General features: G+C 42.2%; 1 protein-coding gene across 2 annotated transcripts in view; it reads left to right on the top strand.

Annotated features, from left to right (window-relative positions):
- LOC139818625 (limbic system-associated membrane protein) overlaps window positions 1–17,734 on the top strand; it is a 167,604-nt gene that overhangs the window by 144,527 nt on the left and 5,343 nt on the right. Inside the window, exons 5-9 of one of the 2 annotated variants that reach the window (XM_071787419.1) lie at window positions 2,623–2,751; window positions 3,120–3,257; window positions 10,060–10,209; window positions 11,079–11,117; window positions 17,508–17,576. In XM_071787419.1, coding sequence (XP_071643520.1) covers window positions 2,623–2,751; window positions 3,120–3,257; window positions 10,060–10,209; window positions 11,079–11,117; window positions 17,508–17,576 — 525 coding nt within the window. The remainder of the gene's footprint in view (window positions 1–2,622; window positions 2,752–3,119; window positions 3,258–10,059; window positions 10,210–11,078; window positions 11,118–17,507; window positions 17,577–17,734) is intronic. The other variant, XM_071787420.1, reaches the window with a different exon arrangement.

Here is a 17,734-nt window from a genome sequence, read left to right as displayed (position 1 = left end):
GAGATACATTCGGGCTAAACTGCGCGAGTGCATTCGAGCCGTATCAAGCCCCCGAACCCCAAACCGCCGCGCTGACGGTCGCATGGGAGCGCAAACACACCGCGTGGCAAGGCCAATAGGTTAGAGCGAGGTGATACGTTTGCAGAGACCGCGAGGAAGATCTTCTATATTTGCATTGAAATTGGCAAACACACGGCGAGCGCACGATACGGCGACTCCAGGGTACGGAGCGTGCATGCACGGCGCAAGGGGGAGGGGAAGGGGCAATAAACAACTGGACCGACCTTAAACCACGATTACGCTATCCATAGTTCCGCTATTACGCCATTAATCCGATAAAGGGCGGCGCCGAGAAGGGAGACTCCGCGACACTTCGACTGTGATCGGTCGCCGGCGTATTCGCTCGGGATGGACACTCCGCACCTGGTTGCCTCTCGAAAGAATACTGCGGTCCCGCGTAATAGTTTCTCCAAGGTGTCACTGAAGACGTGACAGATGTTTGACGGCATTAGAAAAAAAACCTCCGCTTTCTATAATGAGCTTGTAATACGTACGCTTTAATGATATTACGATCAAGACATTGTTACGATGCAGTGTGTTATTGGATTATTTGGAACTTCCGTGTAACACGTCGTAATCTTGTCTCAACGGGTCTCGAACTTGAGAAAGTTAGCGTCATTAGCTTCTAATATCGAGGCATGTGACGTATCGCGATTCCCGCATCGTGACCCGCACTAATTTTTATCGTTCAGTGTCTACGTGTTTTTTTACTGCTTTTAGCGTAGCAAAATATTTAATTTATCATCAACGCGAGAGCACAGACATTTTGCCGAATTTAATTGCGGTCAAGTGGAACGGCATAGGCAGCCTTCAACTTTCGGATAAGTAAACTGAATTTGCGCTTGTGTTGCCAGAGTTGACGGGCTCTCCGTAAATTGCTATTTGAATTTCGAACACGCGCGGACGGGGAAAGATATGAACCAATTTCAACCTTTCATATTTTTGCAGTTTTTTAATTTAAATATCGAATTAATTGAATATAATTTTGTATTAAATATTCAGAGAATTTTATATTACGTATCATATTTGTTTCTTTTTTTCATTGCAATCGACTCAGCGTTTTATCGAATGCGTTTATGAGTAACGGGAATTTATGAGATACTCCGTACAACAATATTCCAGAAAATTTAACAGTATGTTTTATTTATTATCGCGCATTGTCGGTGTACTATGTAGTAATTTAAATTGCTTTATAGAGGCCGCACACATGCTCGGAGCAGCTTACAATCGAGTCCCGCAGCTGCTGCATTATGCGGTCATTCATCAAAACGGTTTGCACATTTTCCCGGTGCATTTTAGCGCGCGAAAGTGGTCCTTCTTCGCCGGCGATAATAGTTACATTGATAAAATGGTAAAAGTTCGCGTACAGTTTCTGCTCCCTGTGCGCTCGCGCGCTCGATGCGAATCAGTGCCAGGCGTTTTTCTCGCGTGCGATATTTTTCGCTCTCGCATAAAAACGTAATAATAATCGTAATAATTTTACGGAGCATTTGCATTCGAGAATACGTTTGTATGCGCAAAACCTAAATGCGTCCAAATCCGCGTTTTCAAATTGAAACGTATAAGCGATGGAACTTCGGCAACCAATTTCCGTCGTGTCGCGTGCGACGGTTACTGACATCAAAAAAGTTGCACGAATGTACTTCGTGAACTTCACTGAGGTGGACGAACACACGTTTAAAAATATGACTCGGTGAAATTTCCAATGCAAAGTGCGGGAAAAAAACCTTATCTTGACGTTATTCGTGCCACTGATCGAATTAAATAGAATTGTGTCGGAATAACTTAACCGTTCCTCTTTTTTTTAATGTTTAAGCAAGTGTTTTAATCCTCCTTTCCATACGTACTGTGACATCATTGAAAATTAAAAACCGACCAGTAAAAGCGATATGCTACGGGCGAAACGATATTTTTTAACAGAACGTAATCCCGAAGATTTTTGGAAATTCTGCCGTTTCGGGCTGCCAGTGCTAATAAAAATATCGACGTCAAAGCGGCCCGTCCGTCGATCGGGCGTCACGCACTTTTCCCGTGCGCCAAACTGTCTATAGCTATAACTTTATCGAAATTCCCCGGAAACCGTAACATCCCCGAGAATAAAAAACAAAAATTTGGCGAATTTCACTGAGGTCCGACGTACGTTTTCCATGTTTCATCATGGGGGAAAAAATCGATTGACACCAAAAGCATTCGATGTCACAGCGTAAAAGTTACATCCACCTCGATTTATCATCGATAACATCGATCATATTTCGCGCGGAAATTCCCGTTGCAAACTTATTGATACCTTTCTAGCCTGCAGTTGTAATCCCTTTCATTCGGCGAAAATCTCCATCCCTTTTTGTTATTTATCGACAAATGAATTTTTTTCTCTCTCTGACAGTAATGAACGTGCCGATCAGGAATATTTTACAGAATGATATTCGTATTACGTTCGAATCACGTTGTCACTTTATATTATCATGACATTTCTATTTTCGATAATTAAATACCTATATTTCATACGTATCTTGCTTCTCTATTACTATGATCTTTTATTATAATTAATTTTTCTAATTTCAGTCGCGAGCGTGGACGGCCCGAGCTTCAATATCACGAAGGTGAACCGGCTACATATGGGTTCCTATTTATGCATCGCATCCAATGGCGTGCCCCCTTCCGTCAGCAAAAGAATAATGCTCACTGTGCACTGTACGTATGTTCATCCTTTGTGCATCTGATTTTGAATTAAATTCGGTCTCATCTGTTTCAATTTCAAATTGTATCAATTTCTATTCAGTTGTATCGAGATGTTTCTTTGGGGGAGGGGGGGGGGAGGGAGGCAAATTATTACCATAAAATATAAATAAGTAGTTGTCGACAATTTATTTAACTGTAAAAAATCTGAAAAAAAAGGAAATATGAATTAAACATGAGAAGTGACATTTTGTATTCACAAAGCTATAAAAAAATAAAGGGTAATTATTAAAAAGAGTTATGCAAATAATCAAGTGTTCGTGAAGAATACCGTGTAATTTGAAATTTAAAAGTTGGGTACACGCCATCGCTGATTGTTTCAGTTCCGCCGATGATCTGGGTTCAGAATCAGTTAGTCGGTGCCCAAGAAGGCCAGAAGTTGACCCTCGAATGCTATTCAGAAGCGTTCCCGAAGTCTATCAATTATTGGACGAGAGATCAGGACAAGATTGTGCCGCAAGGTGAGCACACTTATCTCCGATAAATAATAATTTAACTTATTGTATATTTTATTAACTTGTTATATATTTTAACTTATTACCTTACTCATTACCTATATTATATTTTACTACACGATGTTGCAATTAAGCGTAATGAGAATTCGCGATCACTCACGACGAGAGAGAGAGACTCTTTCGTTTCATGAAAGAGTCATGACCTGGTGGAAAGTGGGATGACTTTACAATTTCGTTATATGCACCACGACACGCATGTATCGCATTTTTTGATGATTCATGTAACTCGCGAGAGAAAGAGAGAGAGGGAGGGGGGGGAGAGATAATTACACCCTCGACGCGTATTCCTCCGCGTAGTGTGCATTCGCGAGGAAGGAAAATAACTGGTTGTAACGAACCCTCTGAATAATGAAAGCTTCATACCGAACGCATAAACACGCACACCGGCGAAGCGCGAGTATATAAGCGTTTTCGCTTCTGCTTTATGCGCCACCTGTAAAAGGCGGCTTTAGTACTTTCCATCGATCCCTTTCGGATCCGTATCTTTTTTCGCGTATCACGAATGTACCCATATACGTGCGGCTTCTGTCGGGCGCATTCAATCGCCCCGGAGGAAGCTGCGCGGTTTACGCCGCGCTTTTACGGCGGAGATTAACCGTTATTATTATGAAATACGCGGTAGTCGACGCGCGTTCATTAGTCACGTTCAACGGTCGAGAGGCATAGCGCGTAACGATAAATTAGCTATATAACCGTTACGACTCTTATATCCTTTGTATTGCCTTTTGTAACTTTATTCTTCGTTGCTGTATGTGTGAATCACGTGTTTATACACTTTACGGGTAAACATAATTATCCCGCGTTATTATAGGGATACGCGAAATATGCTTATGGCCTTCCAGTTTTCATTGAAACAAGTTGACAGAAATCTTCGGACGCGCGGGGATTACGTGTTAACACGATCGGAGGGAGTCAAAACTCACATTGTGCCGCAACATTATTGCGTTCGATACAGATGCAAATGCTAACCACGGCGGCGCCGGCGATGTAATAACGGCCGGCGTAGAAAAGGACGATCCTCAGTTTCGTGTTTGGCGTTTCATATACACATACTCGCGCCGTGTCCTTAGCCTTCCTCATAAATGCCAGATAAAATCGTGTTATACCTTTAACGTGTTACCAGGATTCGCATGCATTATTCAGAGGCTAATTCCGGTCGAATAAACGACCCGAAAAGAAGAGGCCGCGCGTAGATGTTCGCGCGCGCGCATACTCGCGGCTGATGCTGCTTAAATAAATAAATCTGACGGTATTAAAAACTAGATTGCCCCCTTGTAATCGCCATATTGCCGCCCATCCCTTCCTCCTCCTTTCCGCATTTATTTCGAAGATATACGCGGACCGAACCGCGTGTAAATTAAAAGCAGCGCCGTGCTTCTCCTGTGGAAACTCATTTAAGGAATTAACTTCTAGATTAGATTCATGGATAAAATGGCATTAAAGGATCTCATTCATCGGAGAAATTTAAAGAAAATCTTTCTTTATGCAATGCTGAGCGCGCGCTGCGATCAATAGTAATGGGATTAATAGCAGTAAAGCGAAACGGGGAGGGGAGGGGGGAGGGGGATAAAAGTTTTGATCACCGTAAACACCGTCGCGCGTATAAAATTCACTCGCCCGCCCAATAAATTATATGTTACGGAAAGTGGAATTTTTTTTCCCCGAGCAAATAGTATGAAGTTTTAATCAACGAGCGCCATCGAAATTTAGATGCCCGCATTGATCTGTATGGCGCGATAACAAAACGGAAAACCAACCGGGTAGACATTGCACTTTAGGATCTGCGGAGAGCGATTAAATCACTCCGAAAGTTACTGTCAATACATTTTCGAGAGAGCCAAACGGCGTACGGTTGCTTCATTCTGTCCTTTTTTTTTGTATGGTTACATATTCGTTACAATGTTGTGCACTTCGGCATGAACGGCCGGGGGTCTAGCCTCGGGGCGGCGAAAACATTCCATTGCGAATTGCACGCCCGTGCACCCTGTGTTTTCTTTCATTTCTTCGGCCAATTTCCATTTGCGTCTAATTGAAAGCATTCAAATAAACAGACCCGGCGGAACGGGGCGGTGTGATTGTGAAAATTTCATCCCGCGCGCTCGCTTTTGACCGGCCTCACGTCAGAGAAGAGATTGCTCGTCCCGCATTTCTCCTTTTTTTTTGCGCTCGGCTATTGGCCGCGAAACGTGATCAAAGCTAATACGGGTTGACGTTTGTTTCTGTCATCGAACCGTTAAGTTATTTTTCACGAGATTACATCGATGAGAGACGTCCCGCGAACAACAACGACCGGTAATATATTCGCCCAGTGCCGATTATATGCGCCCCTAGGAGTGAGAGATATCCCCGCGAGCGTGGAGGGGCACGCGGGAATGCATGTACGAATGGCGTGACTAGAAAAATGATTGGAGGCGATTTCACGCGTTTTAACAAGACGTACCGTGATCGATGCCGTGGCAGATAGCGTCGAACCTCGCCCGTTTAGATCGGAAATGGGTTCTCGGTGGCGACGTCAAGCCTGGAAATACCGTGGTGTTTCCGAAGGAGAAACGATTGGTCAATCAGATGAGAAAGTGAATCATTTGGGCTTTATATATCTTTCTTACAAATGTAACGATGCGCCCCGGAAAATACGCATCGTTCTGGCTGAACGACAACCCGATGCCACCCGGCCGACCATCCGCCGAGGAACGGACACGGTGTGCCCACCTTCTTTTTTTTTAAACATTGTATTGTTAGAATCGTCCTAACGAACTCGCGATCCGGGGCACCGGATCACAAGCCGAGCGAAGCCGACGTCGCCCGAACACCGCCGAGCGCGATCGCGGCGTCGCGGCGTCGGGCGTCTCCGGACCACGTCGTATAAACCCAACGCTCGCGTGCGCCGGCATCATCCCCCGCTACCAGCGTCGTCGATCCGCGGGGTATATAATCTCGCGGATTGTTAATAATTATCAGATTCCGCCGTGATCCAGCACCAGCTCATACCGATCATCTCCGCTGAATCCTGAGCCTATCTATCAGCCGGGGTAGAGAAATCCTGCTTCTCTGTCTCCGTCGAGTGCGTCTCGACGACCGACTGAATCCCAATTCATTTCGCTAAGCTATCAGCCGAGATAAAGAAATATCCTTCTTCTCTGTCTCCGCCGAGTGTGTCTCGGCGACCGACTGATTCCCGACACATCTCCACAGCTATCAAGCCGGGGTAGAGGATTCGTTCTCTGTCTCCGCCGAGTGCGTCTCGGCGGATTCCTCATTGTCGATCGAGCCCTTTGAACAAGCTCACCGCCGGGGTAGAGAATCCGCTCTCTGTCTCCACCGAGTGTTTCTCGGTGGCCGGCTCGATCCGAATCTACTCCTTCATTTCAGCCTACAGCCGGGGTAGAGACTCCGTCCTCTACCTCCGTCGAGTGCGTCTCGGCGGATTCCGCACTCCGTCCATCCGAACGAAATCTCGCGCGATCTCATCTCCGCGTCCGCGCTTCGCGCCATTGTTACGCGCGCTCCGATCCGCGGCATCGGGAAAATCGGCTCCGCCCGAGCCAATCAGTTGTCATACGATTCGACCTGCGAAAAACCATCTCCGCCCCGTACGCATCACGCTAATCAGCCAATCGCGACATTTACCTCGCGCCGCCCGCGGTGCATCGATCTCCCGTCTTGATCGCACAGTAAGTGTACCCGATCGCTAGCGCTATCCCGCGAAGATCATAAGCACGCGCGTTCTTGTACGTCTACCGCGCCGGCTCAGCTATTGTAAATTCTCGCGCCTCGAGCCAGCAGGAGTAATAGCCTAACAGCACGACCGCAACTTCTGGAAGTATACGCGTATCACTCAACATCGTACCGCGCGAGCCTTTTGCTTGGCTATCCCGGCCATCGGATTATTGTGTAATAAACGTAATTTCACTTTATAATAAGCCTTTGTTTTGCCATTCTTAAACCCGCATCTGTTCCTCCGCGCCTTCTTCGAATTCAGACCCGCCGCGAGCTGAATCCGCGCTTCGAAGACAGGTTGTTTTACAATCAAATTGCGTACGTGAGAAATCGTTTGGCGCAAATTTACACGTGATGGGAAACTGAATATAGTGACTATAAATAACTATAAATGACTATAATATAATCGAATCTTGATTTATGTTATATTTTTGTTGACAATAAATTAAGAACGGAATGATGACTTCTTCAGACAGACCCACAAATGTAACCTATTTTTATTAAGTAATCCGGTATCCATAGCGCTATTTATATCAAAATCTTATTTCAATAACCTACATTTTCTGGCGACTCACCCGGTATAATTTAAGTTTCGCCCTATACAAACCGAATCGTCTTTAAATCATCTGCACCAACAGCATGTACATACAATAGAACTTTTCCCTTGGAAACAAAATGGGGCCGAACTGACAATCATCGGCAAATTCTCGCACATCAGGGCGAGAGCCCTGAATTTTCGCAAAAGTATTTGTCATCTCAATAATTTTCTCTTACTTACGAAACGGCGCGAGAGAAAGTTTTGTGCCTTTTCTTTTTTAAGCACTCGTACAGGAGGACTTTGCAGCAATTTGCCAGAGTTCTTAAACAGTAGAAAAGTCGGCCGGCTCGAGCAGTATTAAAGGGCGTTATTTCGCTTCGCTCGTTATATTTCACCAAATGTTAAACACTAACTTGCGAGGTGATAAAATTGCAGTTTAGACAGTTTCCATAAATCCCGCCCGGTGTAGGAGGTTCGTTGGCGTAATCCAAAAATTCTCCATATTTTATCGAGAACTGGCAGCGACTGACGGTGTTGATACTTCGATCGAATGTGAGTCGAGTGTGAGTCAATCCTGTTTTCCGAGATTGATATCCTCGCGATAGACATTTTCGCATTTTTCCTTATAGTTTCCGCTTTTCGGTACCTCGAACGTCGAGGTTCGCGCGCGCGCGTCTATATTCCGTTCAAGACGCCGGAAGTCATCTCTGAATCCGAAGCTACAATTTAACGTCGTCAAGGAGGTCAGACGATTTCTATGGCTCGCATTTGCCCGCGTGACGTAGCTCGCATAATCAATCCAAACATCTAAAGATCCCGCGTTTTATCAGAACGGCCGGCAAATCGTCCCTGCCGATCGGCGCCGTAATAAATGGCGTTCGATTTCGGGTCGGAAACGGGTCGTTCGGATCGAACAGTCGTCTACGAATTCCCCGTGGCTGTCGACGTCACAATAGTTCAATCAGGTCGGAAAACGGGTAGCGCCCGCGCCGTACGTCGCGGCTATTTCGGTATTCGACGCGCGACGGTCTTAAGTTAACGTGATTTCGGTTTCGGGCGGGCGCCATTCAACGGGCGCTTCCGGTTCTCGGCTCAGAAGAAGAAGATCCCAAACGGCGTCCACGGGTGGTGTCGCGCGAAAAGCCCGGAATGCAAAACGGAATACAATAAAAGGGATAACATTCGTGAACCCCGAACGTACTTTGGATTCGCCTCAGAATGAGCCCGGAACGGATAATGCGCTTTCCGCGATCGTGAATGTTGATATTCGCCATTCCACACTATTACGAGTCGTTTACAGAATTCGATGAGAATCGTAAATTGACAAATTGCATATATAGGGTCGGGAAATAATGGAACAGATATTTGCACAAATATTGGATAATCTCCATGCGGTGCGTTATTTCGATAAAAAAACATTTTAAAAAAACATTAGCGACTTTCTGTCTGTTTTTATGCCCGTGGACCTCCCTCTCTCTCTCTCTCTCTCTCTCTCTCTCTCTGCCGACGAAAGCAACTTAAAATTTATAGTCGCGTTATTTATTCTCAAGCGAGTGGGCAATAATTATCGAAATTCGAACACAAAATCGTACGTCAATCTTTTGCCACGGTAAAGAAATTTAATTATGTGCTACGAAAAACGTACGTGTTTTGTTGCATTGCTGCTTAAACTTTCATGACGATCCTTCCGAGCGTGGTGAATCGAAAAAAGCCACGTCTGTGTAAAATCAATCACGGGACACGGGAGAAAAAGTTTCACGAGACACGGGTGACGTCCAGATAGATCGCGCCAGCCACTTATTAAATCGCTCGACCGACTTCTCCGGCAGGAAATAATTAGGAAACAGAATCTCTTTGTTAAATTCCGGTTTTCTCATCCAACCGTGTCCTGCCATTGTTCGGAAGGCGCAGTTCGCGAGAGCGAGTCCCTTCTATGAGATTTTTCGTATTGTCGCCACGCCGGTTGACCCACATACCTACCGTGGATGCGCGAAGGACAGACGGTTATTTAAAAGCCCTCGATTACCGCCGCATATTCCAATAAAAATACCCGCCTATTCGGTCGGTACTTCTATTTTCAAGCTCCACCCGAAAGAGTAAATCACGTCAAGGGAATGACAGGTAACCCCGGGCAAACGTGACTGACAGCACATGACAGAAAAGCGAAATATTTTTTTGTGTTTTTTTTTAATTTTTTTTTATTTTGGCATGCGTCTGGTTGATTTAAGCGTGATTTTGTTCTGGAATTGGGACAAAGAGCGCGGATATAATATCCACGCACGCGCGCATATCATTTTTTCTTTTATTATTATTATTATTTTTTTTTAGAGAACGAATACATCGCTCTAATTCTAATTCGATCGATGTAATCTGGCGCGGCTATACCGTGGACTTTATCATTTAGTTTAACGATAATGAAAAAACGAAAGAAAGAAAGAAACGATGAATAGAACTGCGCTGCGCATTACTGACGGGAAGTGCGATTTGTTGCAGGAGGAAAATACGATCCGGTGCTGAAAGATAACGCGTACAAAATACATATGAAGCTGACGATAAACTCCGTCAGTCCAGCGGATTACGGCTCATATAAATGTGTGTCCAGGAACTCGCTGGGCGACACTGACGGCAGCATTAAAGTCTATCGTAAGTATAATTATGGTTATATCTCGACTCTAAAAAAATGTTTTTTCCCCGCCGCGTTTCCCTCCGCCCCGCGACGTATATTAACGATTCTCGTCTAGCCGAGGCTAATACGGCGGAGATTCCGCGGAATAAATTGTAGTAAAATTGCATTGTTTGCCATTATATGTACAAGATACTTCGCTCGGCATACCTGGATTCGACAAAGTAGCGCCGTGCTTCGCTCGCATAGCTGGCTGCAGCTTATTAAGCAGCAGCTGCGTTAAAATAGTTGGAATTTTTCTACCGAGATAGCGAGTGAAATCCGGCCCCCCAGACCTTATATTCTTAAAAGCGCTCGCGCTTATGAATAAAACAATATTTCGCAAAAATATTCCGGCGGCTGCGAGAGGACGCCTATACCGATTCGGAATCACGACTCGAGGAAAGTTCTTGGGGCGCACTCAACCGTCGCGCTACTACTTACCAGTCGCGAGTAATATCCACCGGTGTGCGAATCGCCCCCTCCCCTCCCGCGTTGAAAACGAAGGCGAGGTGTACGAGGGCTGGTACCTGCGAACCGTTTGAAATTGTTTGCACCAGTAAAGTGAAAGATAACAAGAAGTTAGAACCTTCGCGAGTTAGGGCAACGCGTAAACAAAGTCGCGAGTTAGAGAGTGTGACTTGAAAGGACTATCCGCGTTATTGCTCGCTTCGTTATTTCTCAGCTACAACGCCGCCGGGCCCTTTCGAACCGCCCTTCCCGAAGATCCCCCCTTCCCCCCCGGCTCGAGAGAGATTCTTCAGTTGACGCTTTAGATATTTGACGTCACTTTGAAGCGTACGACGCAGCATCGTTTGAATAATACTGAACGCTGTTATTTACTTTTCAGCAATATCGAGCTCCAATTCTAGCAGCACCAAGTACAAAGGTGAGTAGCATTTTCTACTTAAGCAGTTGGTCGAAGGAGTAATTCTTCTCTTCTTTGCGAAGAGATACCTCTAAACCTCTGTGTCCAGTAAAATTGACGTGTATAGAACTTCGTGATGTACTGTAATATAGCAAGCTCGCTTAAAAAAAAAAAAAATTATACGTTCCTGCAGGATCATGCATATTTTGCACTAATGAGGGGAAACCCTTTCGAATGGTAAAGGAATGAAGAGACTTGCGACTTAATTTCGAAATTGCTTTATGAATTTCAATGGAAATTGCGAAACCGCTTCGTCGAGATACTAAACCATTAATTAATTAATTAACCGCTTCATTTCAATTTCGTTGCACGAAATATAAATCGATCGACCGGCCCTTACTGCTCGCTTTGTATTGAGAGGTACTTTTTGAATGATGAAGCGTAGTGTACTTGTGGCGGACGAACGGGTCGCTGATTAATTAGATCGAGTAGCCAGTTTGTGCGATGTGCGATCGTATCCGCGCATCCGTACGCTCTGTTTGAACCGAACTAAAGGAACAAATGCGCTTTTTCGACATCGCATCGAGCATTCTATTCGTGTAACAATCTCTTACGAGAGACATCATCCAAGTTTTCGACGCCGATTCTTCTCTCCTTGAAATATATTATTAAGCATAAAAATCTAAAAGATGTTAATTTTTTTACACGTTTCCAAGAGTAAAAACATCTCTTGAAAGTTTTACAAAAATTACTTATTGCATCGAAAAATAAAGTTTATCCGGTTTTTATCGTAGAATTAAAAAGTAATAATAAGTTTTACAAAAATGGATGGAGATTTTTTCGAAAAAAAAGAAATATATAAAAACTTTACTATTGTTATTTAATTCTATGATAAAAAGCAAATAAATAACTTTATGTGAAACATTTTTTGATGTAATAGATATTTTTGAAAATATTGCCGAAAGAGGATTTCAGCTATAAAACTTTCAAGCAGATTTTATCTTTTAAACTGGAGATTGGGAATGTATAAAAGAATATTTCCTTATATTTTGATATCTGACAACATATTTTTCAAGAGGAAGCAAGTCGACGTCGAAGACCCTTGATCCCTTGTTAACAGTATTATTTTGTACCATTTTCTACCATTCTTCAAATATTCTTTCGTAAATCCACTTTAATGAAATGAATAGGTATTATATTTTTTACCGGCTTTCAAAATATTGTGTTTTATTGATTATACTATCAGTGACATTGTGAAAAGTGTAGGTAATTATTAGGAAGATAAAAATCAAAAAAATGTTTCTTCGAAGATATAATCTAATAATAATAGATACAGCCTGCAATTTAAATGCTTATTATTAGTTCAAATATCGTTATGATTTTCTAGATTGTAATTTCTATTACTAATATTATAACGAGAGAAACGTATACGAACCACCGCGGGAAACGCAACAAAAGCACACGTTCGCGCGCGAATCTGTGTCACCCGCGCTTGTTAAGGCATTTCAAGTTTTCCATCCGACCAACTTCGAGGTTCTCCAACGTCGAGTGTCGGAGGCTTTAAGAGAGGGTCGGGCACACACTATTTCAGCATGAAATCGCGGATGAATAGGAGCCGTCGTCGTGTCGGGTTTCGCAGACCAACCAACCGGCCGACCGACTGACCGACCATGTCTCGTTTTGCACGACAGGCCGCCGTCGCGAGAGGAAAACGCGCACAAAAGTCGGCGCTAGGCGTTTCATGCAAACTCGTGCAGAATGCAGCGCGAGATCCGCGCGCGCGCATGCATCCGCGATAGCGGAGAGATAGACGTTCAGAGAAATGACTTTTTAAAGAGACCCGGATGAATAACGTTTCGGCTCTTGCACCTATCGCGCCAACCTGCTTTTCATCGCGGTGGAAAAAGAGCAGAGCCGAAGTTCCCCCGCAAAGGGACTCGCCGTCGCGCTTCCTTCGGCTTTCCTCTCTTGCGCGTTAACGTCTCACGGCTGTGCGTAACATACTTTTCCCTGAGTAACCTCGCGTACATCCGTTAGAGAAATAGAAGTTTCTTGGAAAAAGAATGGTCATTTACATCGCGGAGATTTAGAAGAAGTAACATTGTGACAAGTTACGGTTTTAACAGTTTATATGTAATTATACACGTTTGTTTTATATAGAATTTTGTAAGATTATGTTGGAACTCGACATTTCGTTCCAGCAGCTTCAGTATCGAGCTAGATTCGACATAAAATTCTTATATAGGTGCTTTCTCCTGTATCTTTTTAATTAAAAGTATTTTTTATGCTTACTACTTTGTGTACGCACTTACTCACTATTGTGTATTTTTTGATACCTAAATTTAATATGAAAGAAAACTGTTTTTTTTTGCTGTGAGAGGAAATTTGGGCAAATGCTTTAAGCGATATGATACATTATTAAAATTTTAAACAAAATGTAATAAATTAGTGTTTCTATAAAAAAATATCTAAAATTTTCATTGTAGATTTATTCTATTTTTGTTTGAAGCTGACGGAGCAAAATGTTAAATTTGTTACAGTGAATGAAGGGTTACGAACTACTGTTCTGACGCTCTAATGTGATACTAATAAGTTATATAAACGTATATCTGAAAATTTATGAAAATATCTGACCTCATCACCTAGATTTCTTAATAATGTTAGGTATGTTTATTTAACACGTATATTCTTAACATAATAATGAGCACAATATTACCGGATTTATTCTTGGTATGCAAATGAGTATTGAAGGGGACAAAATGGCAGACGTTTAGAGCACCAATTCGCGAGAGGCTCTCTTCTCTCTCGGCGCGGCGCGGTATTTCGAGTATAACGCTGATATATTCAAAGAGATAATAATACGGGAAGAGCTTTGTGGAACAATACGGCCCCTCAAAGGAGATGGTAAATTACATGTCAGTGCGCCGCACTGTGCCGTACCGTACCGTGTTTTCGCTGTATATTTCGTTGTGTTCTGCCCGAGTATTAACTAAGCGCACGTAAAGTATTTTGTTATCTACGTTGAGGCTTTTTCTCTTTCTGCCCGCAAAATATATTCATCGTCGAAACACACCGTACAAAGGAACAATATACTCTCGTCTATATTTTTGTAAACTTCCAATCTCATTTCATGCCCTCGAGAATCGACGTTTCGCGAATCGTAATCCGCTAATAGCGTTATCGCATTTCGGTTACAACCTTGGAAAATCAAATATATAAAAATGTTTACTCGGCATTGCTGTGCTGTTGCGCGTCTTCTTGACCGTACCATTGTAATGTAATATAACTGCGCCGTGTATGCATACCATGTCAGGATAAAAAACGCCGATATAAAACCCCCGGCCTTTGAAGCACGTGCTTTAAGGCACTCTCGTCGGTCGCGATATAGCTCCGAGGCGCTTGAGAGTCTTCGCTCGCTGCTTTAATGGTTCATTTCGCAACGGGAAAACTTTAAACATCTCGCCCCGTCTTCGTTTTATGGCTAATCGATGTTTTTACGGCCTGCGCGGACTCTTCTCGGCCGCGAATACGATTTCATCGCGAGTCTTTATGCGACCGCCGCCGCACAGGGACGTGCAGGATATAGGAGGATATAAACACAATATAAACACGAATTAATTTCGGACACATGGCCGCGATAATGCCGCGAGATGTGTGAACTATTTCAAATTCGAATTTCTACCCTCAGAGTAATGGACAGTTCGTTCAAAAATTAACAAAGGGATAATCCGATATTTTTAGTCGGAATTATGAAAACCCGATCAAGATTAGAATAATGTCCAATCAATGATAGCCGGATATCATTAATAATTGATCGGTTCTTTATAATTCCGATTAAAAATATCGGATTATCCATTTGCTAATTTTTGAACGAACTGTCCATTTCTCTGAGTGTATGATTCGAATCCGAATTATTTGAAAATTTCGAAACTAGATGGATCGAATACGAATCATATATACATTATACACTGTCAATTTTACAAAATTTTATTTCCCATTAATAAGCAAAAGTGCGATATTCAGTATTATAACCACTCACTGAGTGGTTAAGTAGCAGTCAAAAGTTTATTTCTTATTTTTGATATGCTCTATGACCCTGTCAAATTGTAAGTAAAAGTTTGAATATGCGTAATAAAATAGTAAGCTATAAATATTGATGAATAAAATAAATATACTATATTATTTTATTTTAATTTCTATATGTATGTAATTAGGTAATGATATTGAATATTACATAAGAGTATTTTAATAATTTATCTATGTTTTTTCGCCTAATTGTTTCAGTTACTGGGACATTAAATAAAGTATATTTTATTAGTTTTATATTAAATATTTAAGTATGTTTTTTGCTTTAAAAAGAATTTATATTATATAATTAATATTATTTTTCACATTAAAATAATCTTTTGTTATCTACGTGTTAAAATTTAATCTAATAATAGTTATATTGTCTTAACGATTAAAAAATGATAGTCAGTAGATTCAATTAAAAAGTCTACTGTTAATTATCCACTGGCGAAGTAAATGTTACTATTCGGAATAATTATTTTGTTAATTAAAAATTATATTTCGACGATTTTATTCGATTCGACATAAAAAATTCTTGATTCGCGCATCTCTAGTTGGTCGCAATGTTATCTTTGTATACCAACGCTCAGATTTTATTCGGTTTCATTCGAATGCCGAAGCGACATTTTCGGATCAATGTACAATTATGTAACCGTTACACAACAGAAATCACCATAATTAGTAGCGCCAAGGGCGCGCGTTGCCAGCAGCGATAAATAATCGGTGCACGAAAGTGATGTCAGCGCGAGAGTTGCTCGCGTAAAGGCAGCCGCACGCTTTCATATTTCATCGAGTATCTTCCGCGCCATCATAATGAAAAATCCGGGATTTATTATTGACCCGTCTTTGGTCCGACTTCCCGTTTCGCCCCGGCGGCGACCGGAAATCGATATATGCAAAATATTTTGATGCCAACAGATTGGGAGGCGACGTTACGTTTGCGCGCGCGATGGAAGATTTATAGAGACCGGTTTTCAACGTCCTGGGTCAATTTTATTGAACTCTTCCCACCTCTCGCCACACGCGCTTAAATATACACGCCTCGATACGGGCGTCGCAGTTAAATGTGCAGAACAGTGTAAATACGGCTGTTCTCGGTGATAATGGAAAATTGATACGATATTATTGATGCGTCTCTGTTAAGAGCGAAACACGGATTTAGCACGTCCGGCTATTAACTTTTATTGGGATTTATCGCCCATTTTTATCTCCCTCGCGTCGGAATGGTTAATGTACACCTGTTTTTCCTGGGTGAAAATATTAGACGCGCGGATCGAGCCATATATGAGCCGATTTTCCGAGCACCCACGCGAAAGTGAGGACGCGCGACGTCTCGGAGAGTCCGCGCGGCAACTTAACAACGTAGGGACAAACACGTTGGTCATACCGTAAAGCCCTTCCACAATCTGCGCCCGGGCTTGCTCTATCGGGTGCCGACGTTGCTCCGTTCTCTCATTCGTTCTTCTCATTACTTGAGAAAACACACGGTCCAAGCAGCATTTTTCACGGAGACAAACGAACCAGCGCTCGCCCGCCGCGAGTAAAACGCTAGATCGCTTTTCCAATAGCATCCACCGTTCACTCTGTCGTCTCTTTTTTTTTTTGTCGTTGTTTAACGTTAAACTCGCCACAACTCTGCGCGAAAGATGGAAAATTTGACCGTATTTTTATCGAAAGACATAAACTCTCGAAGGGAGGGAGGGCATTTTTTTATTTATAAATGATATGAGCGAGATTAAGCTACTATCCGATATAAGAGAGCATAATCTGTATTTATTCAAATTGGATGTATTTATTCTGTCACATAAACTCGTCTCATAAATCGTATTTTATCTTCGTGATTACTGTCATTGCTACTCTTCTGCGGCAATTGATTTAACAACCGTCGTCATTAGTAGTCTCGTGACGTACCAGCCGAAACCGAACACCACGTCGCGAAACAAATTACTCTAAAGACATTCAGCGGGCACCAATTAATCAAAGAAGACTGAATGAGAAATCAACTGAAATAATCAATTGAATAATTCTCTCATTCGGTAAATTTACTGAATTTCCGAAACTGAATTTCTCATGTTTACATAACGGAATAGAAGTTATTAAATAAATCCTGCTAATTGAGTGATATGCATGGATTTATTTAAATTGTCGATTAATGAAGTTAATATCGATAAAGAATTAATCGTACTGAATAAAGATGAAATGGAGTATTCAAAATTAAAAGGTATAGCTTATGAATAAGAGTATTCATTTATCAAATATTTATTTGGGCAATATTGACAATATGAAAATATAAACTTTCTTTTGTAGAACGATACCGTTCAATATCTCTTGCTGTGTTTGCAGGTAAAGCGAGGCATAATTCAGGGAGCAATAACATCCTGGAGGGAAATCAAGATAGGCTGAAGGAGCAAGGTACACATTAAATTTAAATCAGAATTTAATCCCAACAGAGATAATCGCACTTCAGTATCTTTTTTTGTTCTTTCCCAATATCACTGATATATCATCAATTATAAGAGATTTTAGTTTTACGTCGTAAAAATAAATCATTATTTTATTTTTATACATAA

The sequence above is a fragment of the Temnothorax longispinosus genome, chromosome 9 (genome assembly GCF_030848805.1).
Source record: "Temnothorax longispinosus isolate EJ_2023e chromosome 9, Tlon_JGU_v1, whole genome shotgun sequence".
In the NCBI taxonomy this organism is placed as follows: domain Eukaryota; kingdom Metazoa; phylum Arthropoda; class Insecta; order Hymenoptera; family Formicidae; genus Temnothorax; species Temnothorax longispinosus.
The sequence above is the reverse complement of the archived record's forward strand: the minus strand, read 5'-3'. Positions and strand labels throughout refer to the sequence as shown.